General features: G+C 36.8%; 1 protein-coding gene and 1 long non-coding RNA gene across 2 annotated transcripts in view; one reads left to right on the top strand and one right to left on the bottom strand.

Annotated features, from left to right (window-relative positions):
* Positions 1-21,192, top strand: part of LOC149792278 (ras-related and estrogen-regulated growth inhibitor-like protein A) — a 30,238-nt gene that overhangs the window by 6,389 nt on the left and 2,657 nt on the right. Inside the window, exons 2-3 of the mRNA XM_089970831.1 lie at positions 6,940-6,996; positions 20,354-20,430. Of these exons, the coding sequence (XP_089826957.1) occupies positions 6,940-6,996; positions 20,354-20,430 (134 nt within the window). The remainder of the gene's footprint in view (positions 1-6,939; positions 6,997-20,353; positions 20,431-21,192) is intronic.
* LOC149792279 (uncharacterized) lies at positions 623-5,331 on the bottom strand. The gene is made up of 3 exons (XR_016423540.1): positions 4,617-5,331; positions 3,004-3,059; positions 623-1,192 (listed from the first exon to the last, which is right to left on the bottom strand). It is a non-coding gene; the product is annotated as an uncharacterized LOC149792279 (long non-coding RNA).

Here is a 21,192-nt window from a genome sequence, read left to right as displayed (position 1 = left end):
CTGAGTGCATACGGTTTTTCAATATGCTTCCATGCCATGCTACGATGACGAGTTTTAAATATATAGAGCAGGGAATGAGCTGAATTAAAAAGTAAAAATATCTTTTTAAACTTGCTACCATGAAGATAAATGTATGTTCCTCTTTCGTATCATTGATTTCTTGAGTCCGAATCCGATCTATTAATGTCACACATGTTTTGCTTTGTGCAAACGTTTGCTGTAGCAAAGGGATATATAAAGTTCATAGGCGTTTTGCTGTGTGAAGGCGTTTGCTGTAGCAAGGAGGATGTATAAAGGTCATATACGTTTTTCTGTGTGAAGGCGTTTGCTGTAGCAAGGGGAATGTATAAAGGTCATGCACGTTTTTGCGGTGTGCAGGTGTTTGCTGTAGCAAGGAGATTATATAGGTCATACACGTTTTGCGGTGTGCAGGTGTTTGCTGTAGCAAGGGGATGTGTAGCAAGATAACCGGGTGGGATATTTCGGATTAACAACAGAACACGTAATGACGACACATATATATGATTTAATGTGGCGATTTATATGAATAGTGGATTATGAAGATGTGTGCGTATTTATAATCCAAATATTGGATCTATTTAACATAAAAAACACACAGTTTCAAAGATGGAAAAAATATACAAATAAATTTAGTTCAGTAACCCTAAAATACAGGATAAATGATTTCACAAATGATTCAATAATGGAAAGATGAATATAGTTCACTCAAATAGTAAACAATGTAAGCGTTTACACATAGTAAAAAAAATGTATTCGCTCAGGTAGCGAAATTATGTCACTAAACAAGAACGGATATACAATCTATCCTTCCAGTCCTGAATAATACACTGGGTCTTACTAACCCAAAATTAGCATACAGCTAAAAATACATGTGTGGAGATGCACTCCGTCACCCGTGCACCATATCCGCTCCACAGCTCCTCCGAATCAATTTCACAACCAATATAGACTCCGGACCCTCGGAATACTATGATCACTTGAAACATTAGACCCTCCGGACACTTGGAATATTAGACCCTCCGGACCTACAGCTGGGTCACCTTAGTCCCTCTGGACACTCCGGACGCTAGACATTAGACGCTCCGGCACCTTAAACGCTCCGGACACACGGACGTTTCTACACTCTGACAACACCGGACACCCCGGATATTCCTACCATCAAAACACTCAGCTGAAAATATACCCGATACAGTGTACTAACCTTGATACAGACATAACGTAAGGACGTTATACATGGTAAGTTAAAAAGATTATATTATAATGGCAATTACAAAACAGAGGTTCAATAGTAAACCTAACCCTGCTTGATAAGACAATAGTAAACAATTCTTTTAAAAAATGTAGCTTTACATTACCAATATAAGTCCTGCACTACGTCGCAACAAGAATAAAAAATGCACGCATTATGGTATGTAAAGAGAACTAGAACAAACATGCAAAGGCAAATATGGTAATACACTAGTTATCACTTAAAACCCAAAACTTACCTACCCCTACAGCTGGAGTTGTGCGAATCCTTTTAGCAGGCCGCTTGCTGACAAAACCATTAGTATTGTAAAGGTCCTTTACATGTAGTAACGTATTTATACCTTTAGAATTTTCGTTATTCCTTATCAAAGGCACCTTGCACGTGTGGCACAGGACGAATCGTACTCACGATTTCGAAATACATAGACCATATTATAATCACCCTCGGGTATCGCTGTACAGAGAAAAGAAACGAAACCCGAGTACATGTATTTAATTAACAACATTTACACCATTCCGTGACAGGATGTATAAAGATCATACACGTTTTGCGGTGTGCAGGTGTTTGCTGTAGCAAGGAGATTATAAAGGTCATACACGTTTTCCTGTGTGCAGGTGTTTGCTGTAGCAAGGGGATGTATAAAGGTCATATACGTTTTGCTGTGTGCAGACGTTTACTGTAGCAAGGAGAGTATAAAGGTCATACACGTATTGCTGTGTGCAGGTGTTTTCTGTAGCAAGGAGATTATAAAGGTCATACACGTTTTGCGGTGTGCAGGTGTTTGCTGTAGCAAGGGGATGTATAAAGGTCATATACGTTTTGCTGTGTGCAAACGTTTGCTGTAGCAAGAGAATGTATCAAGGTCATACACGTATTGCTGTGTGCAAACATTTGCTGTGTCAGTGGGATGTATAAAGGTCATACACGTATTGCTGTGTGAAAACATTTGCTGTAGCAATGGGAAAGAGATTAAGCTCGAGTTACATTTTTTTTCTTGACCTATCCTGCGAACATTTGCACACAGTAAACCATTTTATTATCATTCTTTTTGCACGGCCAATAGCTAAGTACATACATTCATAAAATTATATACCAAATCCCTATAGAAAGTGTTTTCTACATGGAAAAAATATGTCCTCAAAGAGCCGGTGCTATTCTGATGTTTGAGTCTGGTTGACATAAACCAATGCACCTGTTCAAACTAGGTAAAACAGACCTGATTATGTAAGAATGATTTAATGAGATGATATCATGACAAACGTAGGCACTAAAATTTACTCCTAATATATATAACTTGTATGCAGACGGTTCATGAGATAGAGACAAAGTTCGTAATATCTATAACTTGTATGCAGACGGTTGGAGAGATAGAGACAAAGTTCGTAATATCTATAACTTGTATGCAGATTGTTGGAGAGAGAGACAAAGTTCCTAATATCTATAACTTGTATGCAGACGGTTGGAGAGATAGAGACAAAGTTCCTAATATCTCTGACTTGTATGCAGACGGTTCGAGAGATATAGACTAATTTCAAGCTGGCATTGCAATACTCCATATTAAATGTCAGGTCGGTTACAGGATAAAGCCTCCATTTTTACCTCATAAATTTAACCAAGCTAAAAGCCTTAAACTCCATTGAAACCTCTTCCAAGACATCATCACATTGTAAAGTGGCATTGGAGAAATGCGGCGTTTAACGCCTGGTGGATACGAATCTTGACGGAGTACTTACCATGCCAGTGTCAACTGACAGTGGAACACGTTCCCGTCGAGTGTGTCGATTCCGCCCTGTAAAGCAAAAGTAGTTTTACATGAGCTGCATTAAGAAATTATAAAAAGATTTACTAATGGAAAAAAAAATTGCACCTCATGATGGATCGCAGGATATATAAAACATTTTGAGTATAGGTTTCGAGGATTTGGCCATACGTTGTCTTATGTTTTATATACATTTTACACATGACTAGGTGCCGTACAACGCTTTTACATACATGTACACGGACTCGAACAACGTTGTATCTGGATTAAACAGAAGAAGCATTGTTATCCTTGTCACATCAACGGGCTGTTCAAATTTATGTTTTAGACTGGTTCATGCAGCTCTCAAAACTTTTTACGAATCATTATGTCCTTTCTGTTATCAAAATGTGTTATAGTTGATCTCAATGACGTTGCAAAAAAATTGTTCCGGTAAACTTCAGTTTATTTTTATTATTCTTGGCGCAAATTAAATAAACTATAAATATATCAGAGTTTGACTGATATTGCTTTCATTTCCTTTTGTTGCTTTTGATGTATAGTCTGTTATGTGTACTTGTACCAGAATGCCTTTAGACGTGAAAGTGCATGAATGAAAACAGAGGTTAAGTTTGTACTATGGATGGGTTCAACAGGGGATGTTTAATCATGAATTTTAGCAAGGTATTGTACATTTTTTTATAGATCCGGCTTTGTTTGGCATGTTTACTCATTGCAAAAGAAAGCCATTGTATTTTCAACCCGAGACTACAGTTGTCAAATTGCGTTATTTTAATCTGAAAGAGGTGTTACAAAATTTAAAGTACCATTACACCTTATGCAATGCTGTAAAATCTCAAACTGTCTGCATGCATATTTGAACAATGTACAACAAAGAAATTCGACACTTTTTATTAACTCATTTATTGTTTGCACTTTTAGATTTTGATGTTGGGTCCTGGCCATCTCCTTATTCCATATGACAAATTTTAAAAAATACTTCAATCATCAAACACTTTCCCAAACACAGTTAATTAAATTTTTTAAAAGTGACTTTTACTTTCTTGAAACTTACTGAACCAGGGGAGGGAGAAAACATAAAAAAATGTATGCCGTACATCGATGATAAAATCGGTGTGAACGGAGTTTACTCCAAAGGGGAGTGTGTCGGGGGAATTTTAAAAATGAGCAGAACTAGTATATGGAACCTGTATATGCCGTATCGACTTTAAAATCCTGGCTTATGAGTGATTGGTTTACACATTGCCCAACGAGTTTTATTACCAGTAATACTTCTTTGATATCTATGTGAATCACAACATTTTCGTGACATATCTTTTGACAGTTTTACATGACCAACATTGCTTGTTTAGATCGGCCAAATCTTCGTTTTCATTACATATCAATCACCCAAAATATCTGAAATAATGAGTTGAAGTTGCCATTAAGTTGACAAATAGTTGATTTATATAAATCACCCAAAATATCTGAAATAATGAGTTGAAGTTGCCATTAAGTTGACAAATAGTTGATTTATAAGAATCACCCAAAAATAATTGTTCCAAAAGCTATATTTCATTCATTATCAGTGTATTTATATATTCCTACCTGGCTTGGGATTTCGAAATTATCCGTATGTTGTGGTTATTTCTGATGGATTAAAAGATTCGTGAACTATTCTAGACATATACTGTTTAAGTAATCCTCTCACACTGTCATTTACGTTATATTTATGTAAACCTAGTACACGATCATGTACGTTATGTTTATGTAGACCTACGAAACGGTCATTTGTTTATCTCAAGCCTACATGCAAAACATTGTATCCATAAACTTAATCCGGGAAGTTTGCCACTGTGTGACAGCTAGCTAGCTCGTCTTGGTTTATTGGTTCTGATGCTCTTAGTTTTCTAACGAATCCTTCAATTCCATTGTTCCTTTCGAATTTAGTATTTTAACAGACTTGTAAAATGGTACGTATTTGATAGATATGCAATAGCCGTTGGCCTCAATATGCTTTTTCTTCTAATTTTTTTATTGACCCTAGGGAGTACTGGTCATAGTCTGAACCATTATTTTTGCGAAAAGTTACGAACATTTCTTCGAAATAACTATTCAATGATCAGAATGGTATTTTCAATACCGCGTCTCTCACGTTTGCTGTGGACATTGCGAATATCATGTTCATTCGTTTGTTTTTTTTGAAAGTTTCATTTGTGACTCAGAGATCTCGTCCTCATGGGCAGTTTATTATCTCTACTTTCAAATAGATAAAACAGCTTGTTTTACTCTATTCACAAACAAATTTAATAAACCAACAAAATCGTCTGCTACATCAGCATGCATTATTTGTTTACAATCAGTTTATAACGCACGATACTATTTATAGACACAGATGTCCTGGTTTATGAAGCAATGCAGTAATAAAACGTAATGCACGATTCTGACAACGTGAAGTTAACGGAGAAAAATAAGCATATAGTAATTTACGTTCTATTTACATAAACCTATTACACGGTCATTTGCGTTATATTTATGTAAACATATCACACGGTCATTTACGTTATATTTATGAAATATTTAAACACTGCAGATAACATCAGATATTTCCATTTAAGATACGCACTTTCAAGTCGTAGGTGGTGGATTCTTATACCAATTAGCGAGGTAGTAAATGACATACGGGTTTATAAATGATTCATCATATACTACTCAAAAACCCTTCTTGTACTGGTCCACCACCTTGTGTCTAGACGGAAAAAAACCTCCCGGGCAAATTACTTTGCTTTGCTTGTTGCATTTCCACGTCCAGGTAAAGTTTTATCTAGTTTTTGTCGGTGTCTGTGAATCTTTAAAGTTTGTAATTATTTCATTTACCATTATTAGTTTCGTTGACGAGATGAGGACTATGTAAAGTTTGATTCGGAATTTCAAATAAAGATAGCTAAAATGCATTCGAGTTTGATGAGAGTTAGTTTACCATGTTAAATGTACTTCGCTTCATTTCCATCCAGTTATGTTTATACATGTTTTTTTTTAAAAAAATGTACCGACATTTACGACTAAGATTATGCAACACTAGTTTGTTCACTGCAAATATTGTAAGTTTTAAAAACAATTATGATTCGCTTTGGCTCAGTGGTTAAAACGTTGGAGTCATGACTTAGAGTGTGCAGGTTCGATTCGAACTATCGATTATCTTGAATCGCCAATATCTTCCAGAGTGTTAGAAGAATTTACCAAAATCAAACAATGTTCAGTTGAAATATTTATGAAGTTGTTACTCTTTTGAGGAACATTTTCATTAATTTTTATAGTGCGTATTAGCTCAGCTGAAATTGTACTCAATAGCCCTTGTGTTCAACGCCTATGTAGTTTGTACGGAATCTAATTTTGGTTTCCTCCAATAAAATGACACCTATTTTACCGAACACCTCCATATAATGACACTCACGAATTAAGAACGACATCTATACAAATTTTTTTTATCTCAATTTCTTATTTATACAAAACCTCTAATTAGGCACACCTGCCCTTATGGTAATTTGTTTTTTGTTCCTTGGAGTTTCTTTTCAAGCCAGATTTCATATTTAATACAAGCATCTAGTATATTTTGTTTATAAAACGTCTAATGTATGTTATAGAAACACCTAATATATGTTGTATACAAACGTCTAATATATGTTGTATCCTAAAACTTAATATATGTGTAATAAAATGTCTAATATTATACAAACGTATTACGTATTTTATACAGCTAATATAGTCATGCGAATTGTGTCTAGGCATTAACTTGTCTAGCTAGTTATTTATGCATATCAGCCGTTTATAAAAGTTTCCAACACATATGTTCTATGTTTTCATATGTATGGTTAACTACAAATATGTTTATTTGGAACGAATAGTCATAACGTTTTACTTTATTTTTCAGCGGTAACAGTGCGATTTTTGACACGAAGATTTATCGGGGAATACAATTCAGACAAAGGTTTGTATAGTTTAAAATAATCTCCTTGCCTTATTTTTAGTAGCCTGTCAGATAAAGCATGGCGTTTCGTGTTTAGGGAGAATTATCGTTAGTAACGATACGCTCTGATTGACTGGTTTCACTTTCAGAAATATGAAAGCTGTAATTTGTTTGGTGAATTAATAGGTCAACAGAACATGGCCGTATCTGTGACCTTCAGATCAAAGTCTTTGAAGCAGATACCGATTTTAACCTGCAAGATCAATTACTGATATATTGGCGAAGATATGCTTGATATATGTCAGTTTCTGCAGGTGAATTTCTAGCCTTTTCTCACGTTTCTCACCCAGTTACACTGCATTTTTATGTTTTTGTGTAATTATGGCTGATAAAGGATAAACCCAAAAATATACACATGACATGTACTGTGTTTGTGTTAATATACTATATTCGGGAACCTTGTGCTAACACCGACTGATACAGATATGTTGTTTAAATAGTAATGTAAAATGCGTGAATACCTTATTTGCTAATGTGATACGTTTGATGTCCACGGTTATTAAGATGATAGTGTAAAAAATGTATGGTACATTAACCACACCTTGACGTAGACGGTTATTAAGGTGATAGTGTGAAAATGTACGGTACAAGAACCACATCTTGATGTACACGGTTATTAAGGTGATAGTGTAAAAATGTACGGTATATGAACCACATCTTGATATACACGGTTATTAAGGTGATAGTGTAAAAATGTACGGTACATGAACCAGATCTTGATGTACACGGTTATTAAGGTGATAGTGTAAAAATGTACGGTACATGAACCAGATCTTGATGTACACGGTTATTAAGGTGATAGTGTCAAAATGTACGGTACATGAACCAGATCTTGATGTACACGGTTATTAAGGTGATAGTGTCAAAATGTACGGTACATGAACCACATCTTGATATACACGGTTATTAAGCTGATAGTGTAAAAATGTACGGTATATGAACCACATCTTGATGTACACGGTTATTAAGGTGATAGTGTCAAAATGTACGGTACATGAACCACATCTTGATATACACGGTTATTAAGGTGTAAAAATGTACTGTACATTAACCACATCTTGATGTACACGGTTATTAAGGTGATAGTGTAAAAATGTACTGTACATTAACCACATCTTGATGTACACGGTTATTAAGATGATAGTGTAAAAATGTACGGTATATGAACCACATCTTGATGTACACGGTTATTAAGGTGATAGTGTAAAAATGTACTGTACATTAACCACATCTTGATGTACACGGTTATTAAGGTGATAGTGTAAAAATGTACTGTACATTAACCACATCTTGATGTACACGGTTATTAAGATGATAGTGTAAAAATGTGCGGTACATAAACCATATCTTACCGCTCCGCTGACTTAGTGGTTAGAGCGTCCGCCTCAGATGCGGGTCGTCGTGGGTTCGATCCCCGGCCGAGTCATACCAAAGACTTAAAAAAATAGTACTAACAGCTGCCTCGCAAAGCGCTCAGAATTAAGAGGTAGTTTTAGGACTGGTCGGTCTGCTGTCAGGATAATGTTACTGGGTGGGACATCATGCTACATGTCTGCGGCATGATGCCCCAGTGCTAGACATCACTATAAACTGCCACACTGTTATTAAGGTGATAGTGTAAAAATGTACTGTACATTAACCACATCTTGATGTACACGGTTATTAAGGTGATAATGTAAAAGTGTACGGTACATGAACCACATCTTGATGTACAATTTTGTTGTTGTTGAGTTTAATTATAGTGGCGTGCGCACAATTGTGCATGTGCCACTTTTTTCTGACTGCACCGCAGCCTGCTAGTTGTTCCTGGGAAAGGGAATGGTGCCACCTCCCCCAGGCTTTTATAGGTTCAAGGAACCCTGATAGATTGGCCTCAGTCTGTGGGTCCATAAAGGTCTCTTACAGCTGAATGGTTGGCTGTGGGAAGGAGAGCTCGGGAACGGTCCTGGTTGCTTTACATCGCTGGTTTCTTGTTGTATTTGCCTGGTGTTTCTTGCGAATTTTTTTCGTTTTTGTTTTCTTCTTCAAAATGTTCTAAAAGGAGTGGGGATGTTCTATGCTGTTTATAGAGGTTCTTAGTAGAAATTATGTATGAAGAGAGATTTTCAAGGTTATTATGATATTACTAGTCGAAGTGTTTAGGGTGTGTTTCCTACGTTATGTTATTTCTAAGTTTTTAGATATTGCCTCTTTAAGTTATTTATTTATTAATGTTTTTAGAGATTGAATGTTATTTATACTTTATTTAGCAAGAGACCGGAGTCCTAGCCGATTACACGGTTCGTTAAGGACATCTAGGACCGGAGTCCTAGCTGATTACTCGGTTCGTTAAGGACATCTAGGACATCCGATTTTGCGGTTTCCTTAGTTTTTGATAGGTGCTTCGTAAGTGAATTATTTATTAATATTTTTTTATAAAATTGAATGATATGTTATGGATTTTTATGTGGTGGCTTCTAAATTTATTTAGCTAGTTACTGGGTCTTTTGGTTTTGTGGGGATAGTAATTATATTTTGTTCCTAAGTCCTGCTGAGTCTATGAATTTATTTATATTTTTATATGCTGATTGTTTCTTTTTATTAGAGTCCATAAGTAACTCTGGGTATGTGTGTGGTGATCCAATCTCTGTTTGGTTTTTGATAAATATTTTCCGAGCGGGTTGATATTTTGGGCATATATTGAATACATGGTGTAGATCTTCTGTGGTGTGGCAGTTAAAGCAGTTAATGGTTGCTGGTTTGGGTCCTATAAACCTTCCAAAACTGCTTGCTAGTTTACTTTTTCCAGTTATTATCCCGTTTATGGTTTTCTGTTCTAAATAGGTACCCTTAGGTAGCTGTATGTCCTATCTACGTTTTTTGGGGTTTTATGGTGCTTTTTACCTTTTGTGGAGGAGTTCCAAAAATCTTGCCATGTTTGGTCTATATATGTTTGTGCGAAGCTTAGTGCTTCTGTAGAGCTATAGTTAAGCTTGATAGAGTTTTGATCTCCTAGTTTGGTTTGTGCAACTTTGTCTGCTGTTTCGTTGCCAGAGATTCCAATGTGCGACGGTATCCACATGATCTCGACTAATTGACGTGTAGTGTATTTCGACTTTGGATCGATTTAATAACCCTTAGGGAATCACTTATAATGACCGCTTTAGGTATTTGGTTGGCTTTGATAGTGATTCAAGTATAGCCCAGAATTCAGTGGTGTAAATGGAGCAATAGTCAGGTAATCTGGATCCCGTTTGTATGTTGAATTCAGGGATGACTATTGCTGCTGGTGTTCTTGGTGGGTTGTTTGTTTGTTTTTGATCCATCGGTATATATTTTAACATAGTCCGGGTATTTTTGGTTCATTTCGTTTACCAGTACAGGTTTTAGTAAGTTTTCTTGTCCTTCTTTATTGCCTAATTTGGTAGCTTCATGTTTGTAACCATGGTGATTTGTTTTGGTCTGTATTGTTTGTTACCTGTTTTTTTTAGCAGAGGTATCTTTTCTCTTAGTTCAAGGATTACTTTGCCACTTGGTGTGGTGGGTATAATTTTGGGTTTGAAGACAACTTTACACTTATTTATAGCTATTTTGGTGGGATGGTTGTCTGGATGGGTATCTAGTCGAATGGAGTATCGGAGGAGCAGTTCTTGCCTACGTAATTTTAAGGGTAGTTCTCCTGTTAGTGTTTGTAGTTCTTCTAATGATGTTGAGGGGAGTGTTCCTGTGCATAATAGTAAGGCTTTTCTCTGGATAGTGTCAAGTTTTTGTAGTACATGTTGCTTAGCTGAGTTATATGCTTGGCAACCGTAATCCAGTTTTGATCTAATTAGGGTTTTATATGTCGTGAGGAGGGTTTCCTGGTTGGATCCCCAGTCAGTCACTGTGATGTTCCTGAGTAAATTGAGATCTTTGTTACAATTCTGGGTGAGTTGTTCAATGTGCTGTTTCCATGTGAGGTGGTTGTCAAAGAACATTCCTAGGAATTTTACTACTGTTACGTATTTGATTAATTGATTTTGTATATAGAAGTTTGGACAGACTAGGTTGTTATTTCGTTTGTGGGTGAATATGATTGCCACAGTTTTTTTCATGACATATTTTGAAACCCCATTTGTCCGCACATCTCCCTATGTTGTCTAGGCTCTGTTGGATTTCTTTAACTACTGTGTTATTGGCAGGATTTCCATTCCTCCATATGCCACTATCGTCTGCAAATTGTGACAAGTTTATTTTTGTGGAGGCTGCATTGAGGTCAAGGTCGTTTACCATTAGATTAAATGGTAGGGGACTTATTACACTGCCTTGCGGTGTTCCATTTTCAAGTGAAAATTCTTCCGAATGGGTGTTGCCTATTCTTGTGGTTTTCCGGCCTGTGAGGAAATCGCCAATCCAGTTGAACAAACGTCCAGTTATTCCAAATTGGTTTAATTTGGCCATTAGTCCATTGGTCCATACTAGGTCGAACGCTTTATCTAGGTCTAGAAAAATCGCTATGAGGTTGCGATCGGTTTTCCTATGTGCGTTAAAAGCGAGTTTGATGTCTGTTTCCAATCTGAGAAGTTGGTCAGTGGTGGACCGTTTGTTCCGAAAGCCACATTGATTTATGGAGAGTAGGTTATTGGTTTCTAGGTGGTGTTTTAACCTATTTGCGATTACACTGGTCAACAGTGAAATCATTACTGACTTGAAAAGGCCCTAATCTGTAGTATTTTGGTGTGCCGAACACGAATATAACCGTGAAAAATTTGTATTGGCTCTCGTTTTGAAGATATTCATATACCTCATTTTCTATGTTTCACTGTGTAAATTTCTCCAGTAGGACTGCAGCAACATCCGGAATAATGATGTAACATTGCATAATACCATCATGCTCACATCATCCACAGTTGATTGCATCATTTTCTGATGCAATGCAATACTAATGCCATGCGGCTGCTGAAGTAAGTTGACGTCAGCAGTGTACTATACATGTGTAGGCCTATTATACTAATGCCAGGCGGCTGCTGAAGCTGACGTAAGCAGTGTACTATATAAAGCCCAATCAGATAGGTTCAGCATTTAAAATATTTTAGACGTTGTGCGAGACAGTTCAAGCTACTGTTACATAAAACTTATTATTTTATCCATTTACGTACAATAAAGAACAGTAATGCCTCGAAAGTGTGTTAATACCGCGGACAATTTTTGCTATATTTGTGGGGAAGTGACATTTGCCAACCAGAAGAAAAGTATCAATTCTCAAGTGAAGAAGGCATATCATCTTTACTTCGGATGCAAGGTTGGTGACCAAGACAAGCCTTGGGCTCCGCATATATGCTGTGCTACATGTACAACACAGCTTTCACAGTGGTTGAATTGCAAAAGGTCATCAATGCCGTTTGCAGTCCCAATGGTGTGGAGAGAGCCAAGCAACCACCTAAATGACTGTTACTTCTGCTTGGTTCCTCCTCTTTCCGGCGGAATAACGAAGCGAAAGAAGTCGAGAATAGTCTACCCAAACATTCCGTCTGCATTAAGACCAGTTCCACATGGTGAGGGACTTCCTATTCCAGAACCTCCAGCAGAATATTCTCTTGATTCATCTGACGAAGACAAAGGTGAGTCGACCTGTTCTTCTCCTGGTCCATCAGCATGCAGTGATCCAGATTTTCACTGTGGTGCATCATCAACCCCACACAGAATAACACAGGAAGAACTAAATGACCTGATTCGTGATTTGGACTTATCAAAGAACAAGGCAGAATTGCTAGGATCAAGACTCCAACAATGGAATCTTCTAGAAGAAGATGTCACAATTACTGCATATCGAAAGTGCCACCAGCAATTGGAGCCTTTCTTCAGAAAGGAAAGTAATCTGATATTCTGTTCCGATATTGAGGGCCTCATGAATGCTTTAAAAATTACTCATGACCCACAAGAATGGAGACTATTTGTGGACTCTTCGAAACTGAGTCTCAAGGCTGTGCTTTTGCACAATGGAAACATTCTTCCATCTATTCCAGTAGCGTATGCTGTCCACATGAAAGAGACATACGATAACTTAAGGCAGCTACTGAATTCCATTGAGTATAACAAGTACAGCTGGCACCTCTGTGGTGATTTGAAGGTAGTTGCCCTTTTAATGGGACTGCAGCAAGGATATACAAAATACATGTGTTTCTTATGCGAGTGGGATAGCCGAGCAAGGGAAATGCACTACATGAGGAAGGAATGGACTCACAGGCAGAATGTAGCCATTGGAGAGAAGAATATCCAACACCCAGCTCTGGTTGAGGCTCAGAAAATCTTGCTACCACCCCTTCACATCAAACTAGGTTTGATGAAGAACTTCGTGAAAGCCATTGACCGGACTTTGCCAGCATTCCGATACCTGCATGAAAAATTCCCTCGACTCAGCGAAGCAAAGATTAAAGAGGGAGTTTTTGTGGGTCCTCAGATTCGAGAGCTTTTCAAAGATGACCGGTTCAACAACTTGCTGGAAGGTGACGCGAAACAAGCATGGAATGCTTTTCGCCTAGTTTCTACAAACTTCCTCGGAAATGTTAGGGCAGAAAACTATAAGGAACTAGTAGAAGACATGTTGATGAAGTATAAGAAACTTGGCTGCAATATGTCTCTAAAGATTCACTTCCTTCATTCCCATTTGGATTTCTTTCCTAGCAACTGTGGTATTGTTAGTGATGAACACGGCGAACGTTTTCATCAAGATATCGCAACAATGGAACAAAGATACCAGGGAAAATGGTCCACTACAATGCTGGCTGACTACTGCTGGACACTCCTCAGAGATGCTCCCGAACAGCTGTACAAGAGACAGGCGAAGAAATCTAAGATGTAGTCAATGACTTGATTTTTTATAGGTAGGCTATTACAGTTGACCTTTTACTATTGGAATGCATTTCGTTATGTAAACATTAATTTCTTGCAGATTACAAAAAAATTAGAGCCAATTTTGCAATTTGACTGTCATATTCGTGTTCAGCACATAAAAATTGATAAGAATTGACTAATTTTATTTCAGTAACATGACTTTTGTAAAAATTTGTTGTCCAGTGTTATTGTTTCCATTATTTTGCAAATATTGTTTGTAAGGGAGATGGGTCGGTACGAATTTATGTTGTTGGGATCTTTACCTAGCTTGGGGATTGGTATTACTATGGCCTGTTTCCATTTGGTGGGTAGTTGTCCTTTATCCCATATCCTATTAAAGAGTTTGATTATGGCTATTGTTATATTAATAGTAGTTTTTTGTAGATAATGTAACCTAACTGATCCTTACCAAGGGATGTTTCGTTTTTGGATCGTAGGGCTATCTCCCATTCATGTACCGTGATGTCGCTATTTAGGTGAGATTCTTTTGTTCCTTGATCTTGAAACATTTGAGGTTGGGTTTTCTCCATTAGTTTTTTGTGTTCTTGAAAGTTTCTGGTGTGATTATTGTTGATACTCATGTTCAAAAAATACTTCGCTAGGACGTTTGCCTTATCTTTATTTGTTGTGGCATTTATGCCTTTTATCTTGTCCCATATTTGCTTTGAGTTTGATTTTAGACTCAGTTTAGAGCAAAAGGTTTGCCATAGATTAATTTTAGCAGCTTTTATAGCTTGTTTTAGTGCTTTTTCTTTATCTTTATATTGCTGGAAGTAGATAGAATTTTTGGTGCGTTTATATTTATTTAAGGCCCTTTTTTGTCTTTATGTGCTATAGTGCACTGTTTAGTCCACCATGGTACAGGGTTTATATTTTGGATATTAGTTGTCTTTGGGATGCATCTGTTAGTTGCCTCTATAATTGTGTCTGTTATGTTATCATAATACATGTCAATACTTGGGCTTTCTAAGTTATCTGGATTTACTCTAGCTAGTAATAATTGGAATTGGTCCCAGTCTGCCTGTTGGTACCTCCACTTAGGAGGGGTTTCGTTTGGAAAGTGTTGAGTTCTTGTTTGAATATTGGTTGTGATGGGGAAATGGTCACTTCCTAACGTATCTTCTTCATCCACCCACCAATTTGTGATTTGAGCCAATTTTGGGGTAGTGATGGTTAGGTCTATGGCTGGGAGAATGCCATCCTCAGGGTTTAATCTCGTGTTCGACCCGTCATTTAAGATAACCAGATTGTTCTCAGTTATCCATTTTTCAACCATTTTCCCTCTTTGATCTTTCTTTTTACCTCCCCATAATTCACTGTGTGCGTTGAAGTCACCACAGATAATTAGATTGTTGTTTTTGTTATTAGTGATTGCCTTTAGTGAGATTAGGTTGGTAGGGCAGAAGGTACCCCCTGGGTCGTATGCATTTATTATTTGAATGTTTGTGGTTCCTATAGTTATCATTACTGACATTATTTCGATGCTATTATTGATGTTTAGGTTAGAGGGTACTTCTATTATTTCATAGTAGATTAGTGTATCTATCAAAAAATTGCTTGTCCACCCCCTTTCTGTCCCATGGATCTGTTTTTAAAGATTCCCTGGGTATAGCCTTGTAGTTTGGGCAGGCGTTTGTGTTCTTGTGTTATGAGGGTTTCCTGTAGGCAGATTACGTCTGGTATTACGGCCGTATTATTCAGTTTGTTCTGCAGTTCTGATAGGTTTTTAAAAATTCCTCTGCAGTTCCATTGCCACATGGTGATTTTATTGTTTTTTGTACTTGCCATTTTTGACGTTGTCTTTATCTGTTAGTCTTGTGGTCCAATCAGCTAGTATGGTGAAAATGGTTTTGAGGGTTCTCATTATGCTATTGAGATCTTGTATTAGGGTTCCTGTTGTTAGGTTCATTATTTCCCGTATTAATTCTGTGTTGGGGAATGTGTTAGGTTTGGGGATGTTTGGGGTGACAGTTTTGTTTGTATCTGGAGTGTTATCAGGGTGTTCTTGGTTTGTTACAATGTGGGTTGTAGTTTTTGGTTCTTTTGTTTCCTGATTAGAGGGTATGTTTTGTGGTGCAATGTTTTCCCTTCAGATTCTGCGTGGAGAGTTTTGGTGCTCATTGATTGTTTCAGAGGTAGATTTTGGTGTGTTGTGGTTGTTTTTACAGATAATGATTTTGGAAGAATGATAGGTGAGGTGTTTTTCGTTCATTAAGTCCACTATTTGTTTCTCTTTTATTGCAAATCTGCATTCTGCCGATCTAGGATAATAGTTTTCTTTACAGTTAGCACATTTTTGTTTAGTTGTGTGGCATTCTCCTTTGTGTGGACCTCCGCAGTGCTTACGTCCTGGTTTGAATCTACGTCTGAGGGCATAGTGTCCCCAGTGCAGGCATTTGGTGCAAAATCTTGGCCTATTTATGTAGTTTTCCAGCTTATGGTACACTCCTGACTGTCCTAGTTTTATTATTGAGGGTATTGGCTCTGTAGCCTCTATAACTGCTTTGTTTGTTCCTTGTCCCTTGTGATTTTTAAGATGATAGACTTTGGTGGTCTGTGTTCCATTTGCTGTGAGTTTATGAAGTAGGAGTTCATTGCTTATGTCCTTGTTGTATCCGTTTAGTGCTATTACTTTTTTAAAGATAGTGGTTTTAGTGGGTTCAGCCAGATTAGTTGTGGTTTCACTGTGTTTGGAGTTCGAAGTGACTCGTGTTTTCCTCTGAGTGCTATGGTGTCTCTCTACTTTGATCTTTATTAGGCCTATAGTTTCAATTTGGATGAATTTTTCCACCTGTTGAATTGTGCTGCATTGGACAATCAGGTAGTTTCGCCTTTGTCTTATCAGTTTGAATTGTCCAGTGTGAATTTTGACCAGTGCTGTCATAATAATACTGGTACTTAGACTAGCAATTCTGTTGCACCTGCTGCTTATGTATTTGGTGTGTTCGATGGAATGATAATTGTACATTTTGTTTTGGGGGTTATGTTGTTGTTTTATTTCCTGTTTTTAGTTAACTTTACTTGTGGGTTTATTCTTGGTTGTTTTGGGGTTTTAGCGGGCCCTTGCCTTTTCCTAGGTATGTGTTTTGGGTGTTTTGGGTTGTTTGGGGTCTTTGGGTTGCATTATTAGTGATGCTGCTGGGTAGTTTGGTAGTGTCTAATTCATTGGATTTGTTCCCATAGGTTGGTGCTTCCGTTGCTGTTATTATCCCAGATGGTCCAGGAGTTGGCTTGAGTGTATAGTTTCTTTCCTAATGCTTTGATTTATTGTTTTTTGCTTGATTTCCTGTTGTTGGTTTGTTTGCATGTTTCTAGAATTGGATATTTCATTTTTGGTGAATTTTGGGCTGCTGGTTATGGTTATGTGGTCTAATTGTGTGGAGTTTAAGGTAAGTAGGTTACTGTCAAATTCATTTGTTAGGTTTGGAATAGTGGTGTCTATATCTTCATTTGTGTGTGGTTTTTCCGCTTCCTTGAAGAGGATTGGCGATAGTATTGGCATTGTATTTATATTGTTCCCTGGAGTGTAGTTTTGTATTTCTAGTAGTTTCTGTTGGTGGGGTGGGTGTGTGTTAGTCACGTCTGCTGGTTTGTGATTTGTTTGTTCTGTGTTTGTGACCAGAATTTGGGGCCCCAGTGTAATGTTGGTTGAATTGGAGTTTGCTGTGGTTGGTACGACTTGCGTTAATCTTGCTTGTTTTACATGCTTTATTGGTGCTGTTTGGAGTTGTGATACATCCAATATTTTTACTGATTTATTGATAGGGTTGTTTGGTGGCTTGTGTGTTTGCGTGTTTGGATTGAATAGAGCCATTTGTTTGGACCTAGTTTGCATTCTTCTATTTCAACTGCATATAGCATTGAATGATGACTTATCTTTTGTTTTTGTCCTAACGCCCAGTCTGCTCCTCCGCTCCAAGTCTCTCCTTTGTTCCTTTGTTTTGTTACGTGTTCCTATCGTTCCTTTGTTTGAGAATCCCTTTGTTCTGTGCAATTACTTTGTTCACGGCTTGGCGGGTTGCTAATCGTTTCCTCTTCTTGGTATTATTTCTTTGCTCTTGTTTTTCTGTTCCTTTATTCTATGTTAATTGGTGATGGTGGTGGCCGCACTCAGTAGAACTTTTAAAATTATACACCAAGCCGGTTTTGCACAGTAAACAAATCAAGCAAACTGAGAGATAGTTTTTAAACTTGACGTTATGGGAAGTGTAAGAATGTACTCATTAACCACATCTTGATGTACACGGTTATTAAGGTTATAGTATAAAAGTGTACGGTACATGAACCACATCTTGATGTACACGGTTATTAAGGTGATACTGTAAAAATGTACGGTACATGAACCACATCTTGATGTACACGGTTATTAACATGATAGTGTAAAAATGTACTGTACATTAACCATGCCTTGATGTACACGGTTATTAAAGTTAAAGTGTACAAATGTACGGTACATCAACCACATCTTGATGTACACGGTTATTAAGGTTATAGTGTCAAAATGTACTGTACATTAACCACGTGTTGATGTACACGGTTATTAAGGTTATAGTGTAAAAATGTACTGTACATTAACCACGTGTTGATGTACACGGTTATTAAGGTTATAGTGTAAAAATGTACTGTACATTAACCACGCCTTGATGTACACGGTTATTAAGGTTAAAGTGTACAAATGTACAGTACATCAACCACATCTTGATGTACACGGTTATTAAGGTTATAGTGTAAAAATGTACTGTACATTAACCACGTCTTGATGTACACGGTTATTAAGGTGATAGTGTAAAAATGTACTGTACATAACCACGTGTTGATGTACACAGTTATTAAGGTGATAGTGTAAAAATGTACTGTACATTAACCACGCTTTGATGTACACGGTTATTAAGGTTAAAGTGTACAAATGTACGGTACATCAACCACATCTTGATGTACACGGTTATTAACATGATAGTGTAAAAATGTACTGTACATTAACCACATCTTGATGTACACGGTTATTAAGGTAATTGTGTAAACATTTACATCAACAATATCCTTTTCAAGAATGTTAATACATACAGTGTGCCTTATATCAGAGTAAACGGGTTTCCTGTGTAACATTTATGCTGGATAGCAAAACAAATATGATCTTTATTGTAACTCTGTGGGTGTCTTACGTTGTAATGTTTTATGTATTATTGCTGAAATATGTATATTCCATCTGCAGAATTGGATAATATTTGCACTGTATGTAGGAGCCAGGACTTATTTTGTTTGTTTTCCTTTTGTTTCATTTATTAATAATTGGTTTTTCTTTTTATTATTATTATTATTAATAGTATTGTTATTAATAGTATTAATATAATTATTATTATTATTATTATTATTATTATTATTATTATTATAAATTTAATTTATTGTGTGGTTTCTTTTTTAAATTTACTTCCTCAGTTGCTTGCTTAATGATCTATATTGATTTCTTTTGTATATTTACTTGTCTGCTTTTTCTTTGCTTGCTCACTTCTTTAACGTATAATTATATTGTTGTTCGTGCCTTTTTTACATTTGATGTTTACACGCATCAGAAAATTTGAATTGACAGAAGATGGTCAGTCCATGTGTCTCAGATTTTAACCACGATGCAACCCCCCCCCCCAAAAAAAAACCTAATTCCAAAATATAATGAAAGGGTGAAAATAAAGTTGCGGTGATAAAAAAAATCCATTTTAATTACACTATATTTGTCTCACTGACATTGCCAATTTTGTTTATATGTTTCTGCAAACATTTGCCGGTTTCTTATGTTGCAATTTAAAATCACAGAAAATTCTGTAGCAATAAAATTACCTTTTACGATGCCCTCTGGTTTGGTTAGATGTGTGACAATAACACTTTTAAGGTTACATCGTACTGAGGTAAATTTGTTTTTCTGGGGTTTAACGCCATTTTTTTTTAGCACGGGTTATATTTGGTGCCCAGTATGTTTGGTTGAGGAAGAATCTGGGAAGTCTCCAGGAAGGGCCACCGACTCACGAAAAGCAAATGGTAAGCTTTCTCGCGTAGCCACGACTGTAACTCGCGCGGACAGAAGAGAGATGTGTCAGTGAGCTGTAAAGGCGAGCGCCTTAGACCACTCGGCCACCCGGAATCCCAAATTAGTAAGTAAAGTGCCCTACTCAAGGACTCACTACGCTAGCCGATCCGGACTGATAAGGTGGTGGGCATCAAACCGGTATCCTTCAAGTTACTAGTCTAACGACAATATCATTGAGCAAATGGGATCCCTGAAGCATGTAAAATATGTAAAAATTGTAAGAACATATCATGGAATAAATGTTATTGAATTAGTGTCTTATCACTGAGCAAGCACATCCCACATAATATCCTTTAAGTGTAAGACTGGTTTAAACACTCAAACTGTCAGGGCCGTTGCTATTATATTGCAGAAATTTATTTATTTATCGTTTTTAATCTATTTCAGACCTTTTATACCGATCGTCCATAAAACAGGAAGACAGTTTCACTGAACTTGAAATCCTTGACACCTGCTCACAGAAGGTAAATATTAAAATTCACTTTCTATCTCTTTTTTTATGGTTGACAGAATTACGTTTCTAAATTACGTTTACTCGTAAGTAAGTACATCCTAGACACACCGAAACAAAACGATATTCGTCTACTATAGCATAGTTGCCACACAGATATAACACATTTCACTTCTATTGGTTAATGTGTTTCCATAGCTGCCAGTTTTGATTCTCGAATTAGGGGAGGACACTCTGATTGTTATCAGATCAATTCTATGTTTATGGTTCAGCAATAATTTGAAAAAATCTTCGAGGCCGAAGTCAGAAAAAGTCAAATTTTGGTTGCAAACAACCCAAATACTATTAAAATAAATTGTAACACAGTACAATAATTTAGCGTGCCACAAACACCATCCACACCCACACAGAGACAGATATATAATCAGTCCAAATCTTTAAAATTGTATTTCATGTATTTGAAGAGATTACGAGATACTGAGAAAAAGCTCTAAGTTTACCAGATGATATACTAATTGTGTTCACGAAATTTGTAACCAAACGTAAATTAATTTTTTTTTAAATTTAAGCACTTATTAAGCACATGCCTGGTATTAGTATGATGGTCTTAATTCTCATTTGCAGCAATTATTTCACGTCAGCATTTAGAAACCTGGTATATTTATCTTTTTCTAGTATTTAGAACAGAATGAGTATTACCACCGTCATCCCATATCATTAAAAACCGTCGCACATGCCCTTCTGGGCGCACGCGACGTAAATCCAATCAACCAAT

This window comes from Sinohyriopsis cumingii, chromosome 9, assembly GCF_028554795.1.
Source record: "Sinohyriopsis cumingii isolate HCF-2022 chromosome 9, ASM2855479v2, whole genome shotgun sequence".
In the NCBI taxonomy this organism is placed as follows: domain Eukaryota; kingdom Metazoa; phylum Mollusca; class Bivalvia; order Unionida; family Unionidae; genus Sinohyriopsis; species Sinohyriopsis cumingii.
The sequence above is the reverse complement of the archived record's forward strand: the minus strand, read 5'-3'. Positions and strand labels throughout refer to the sequence as shown.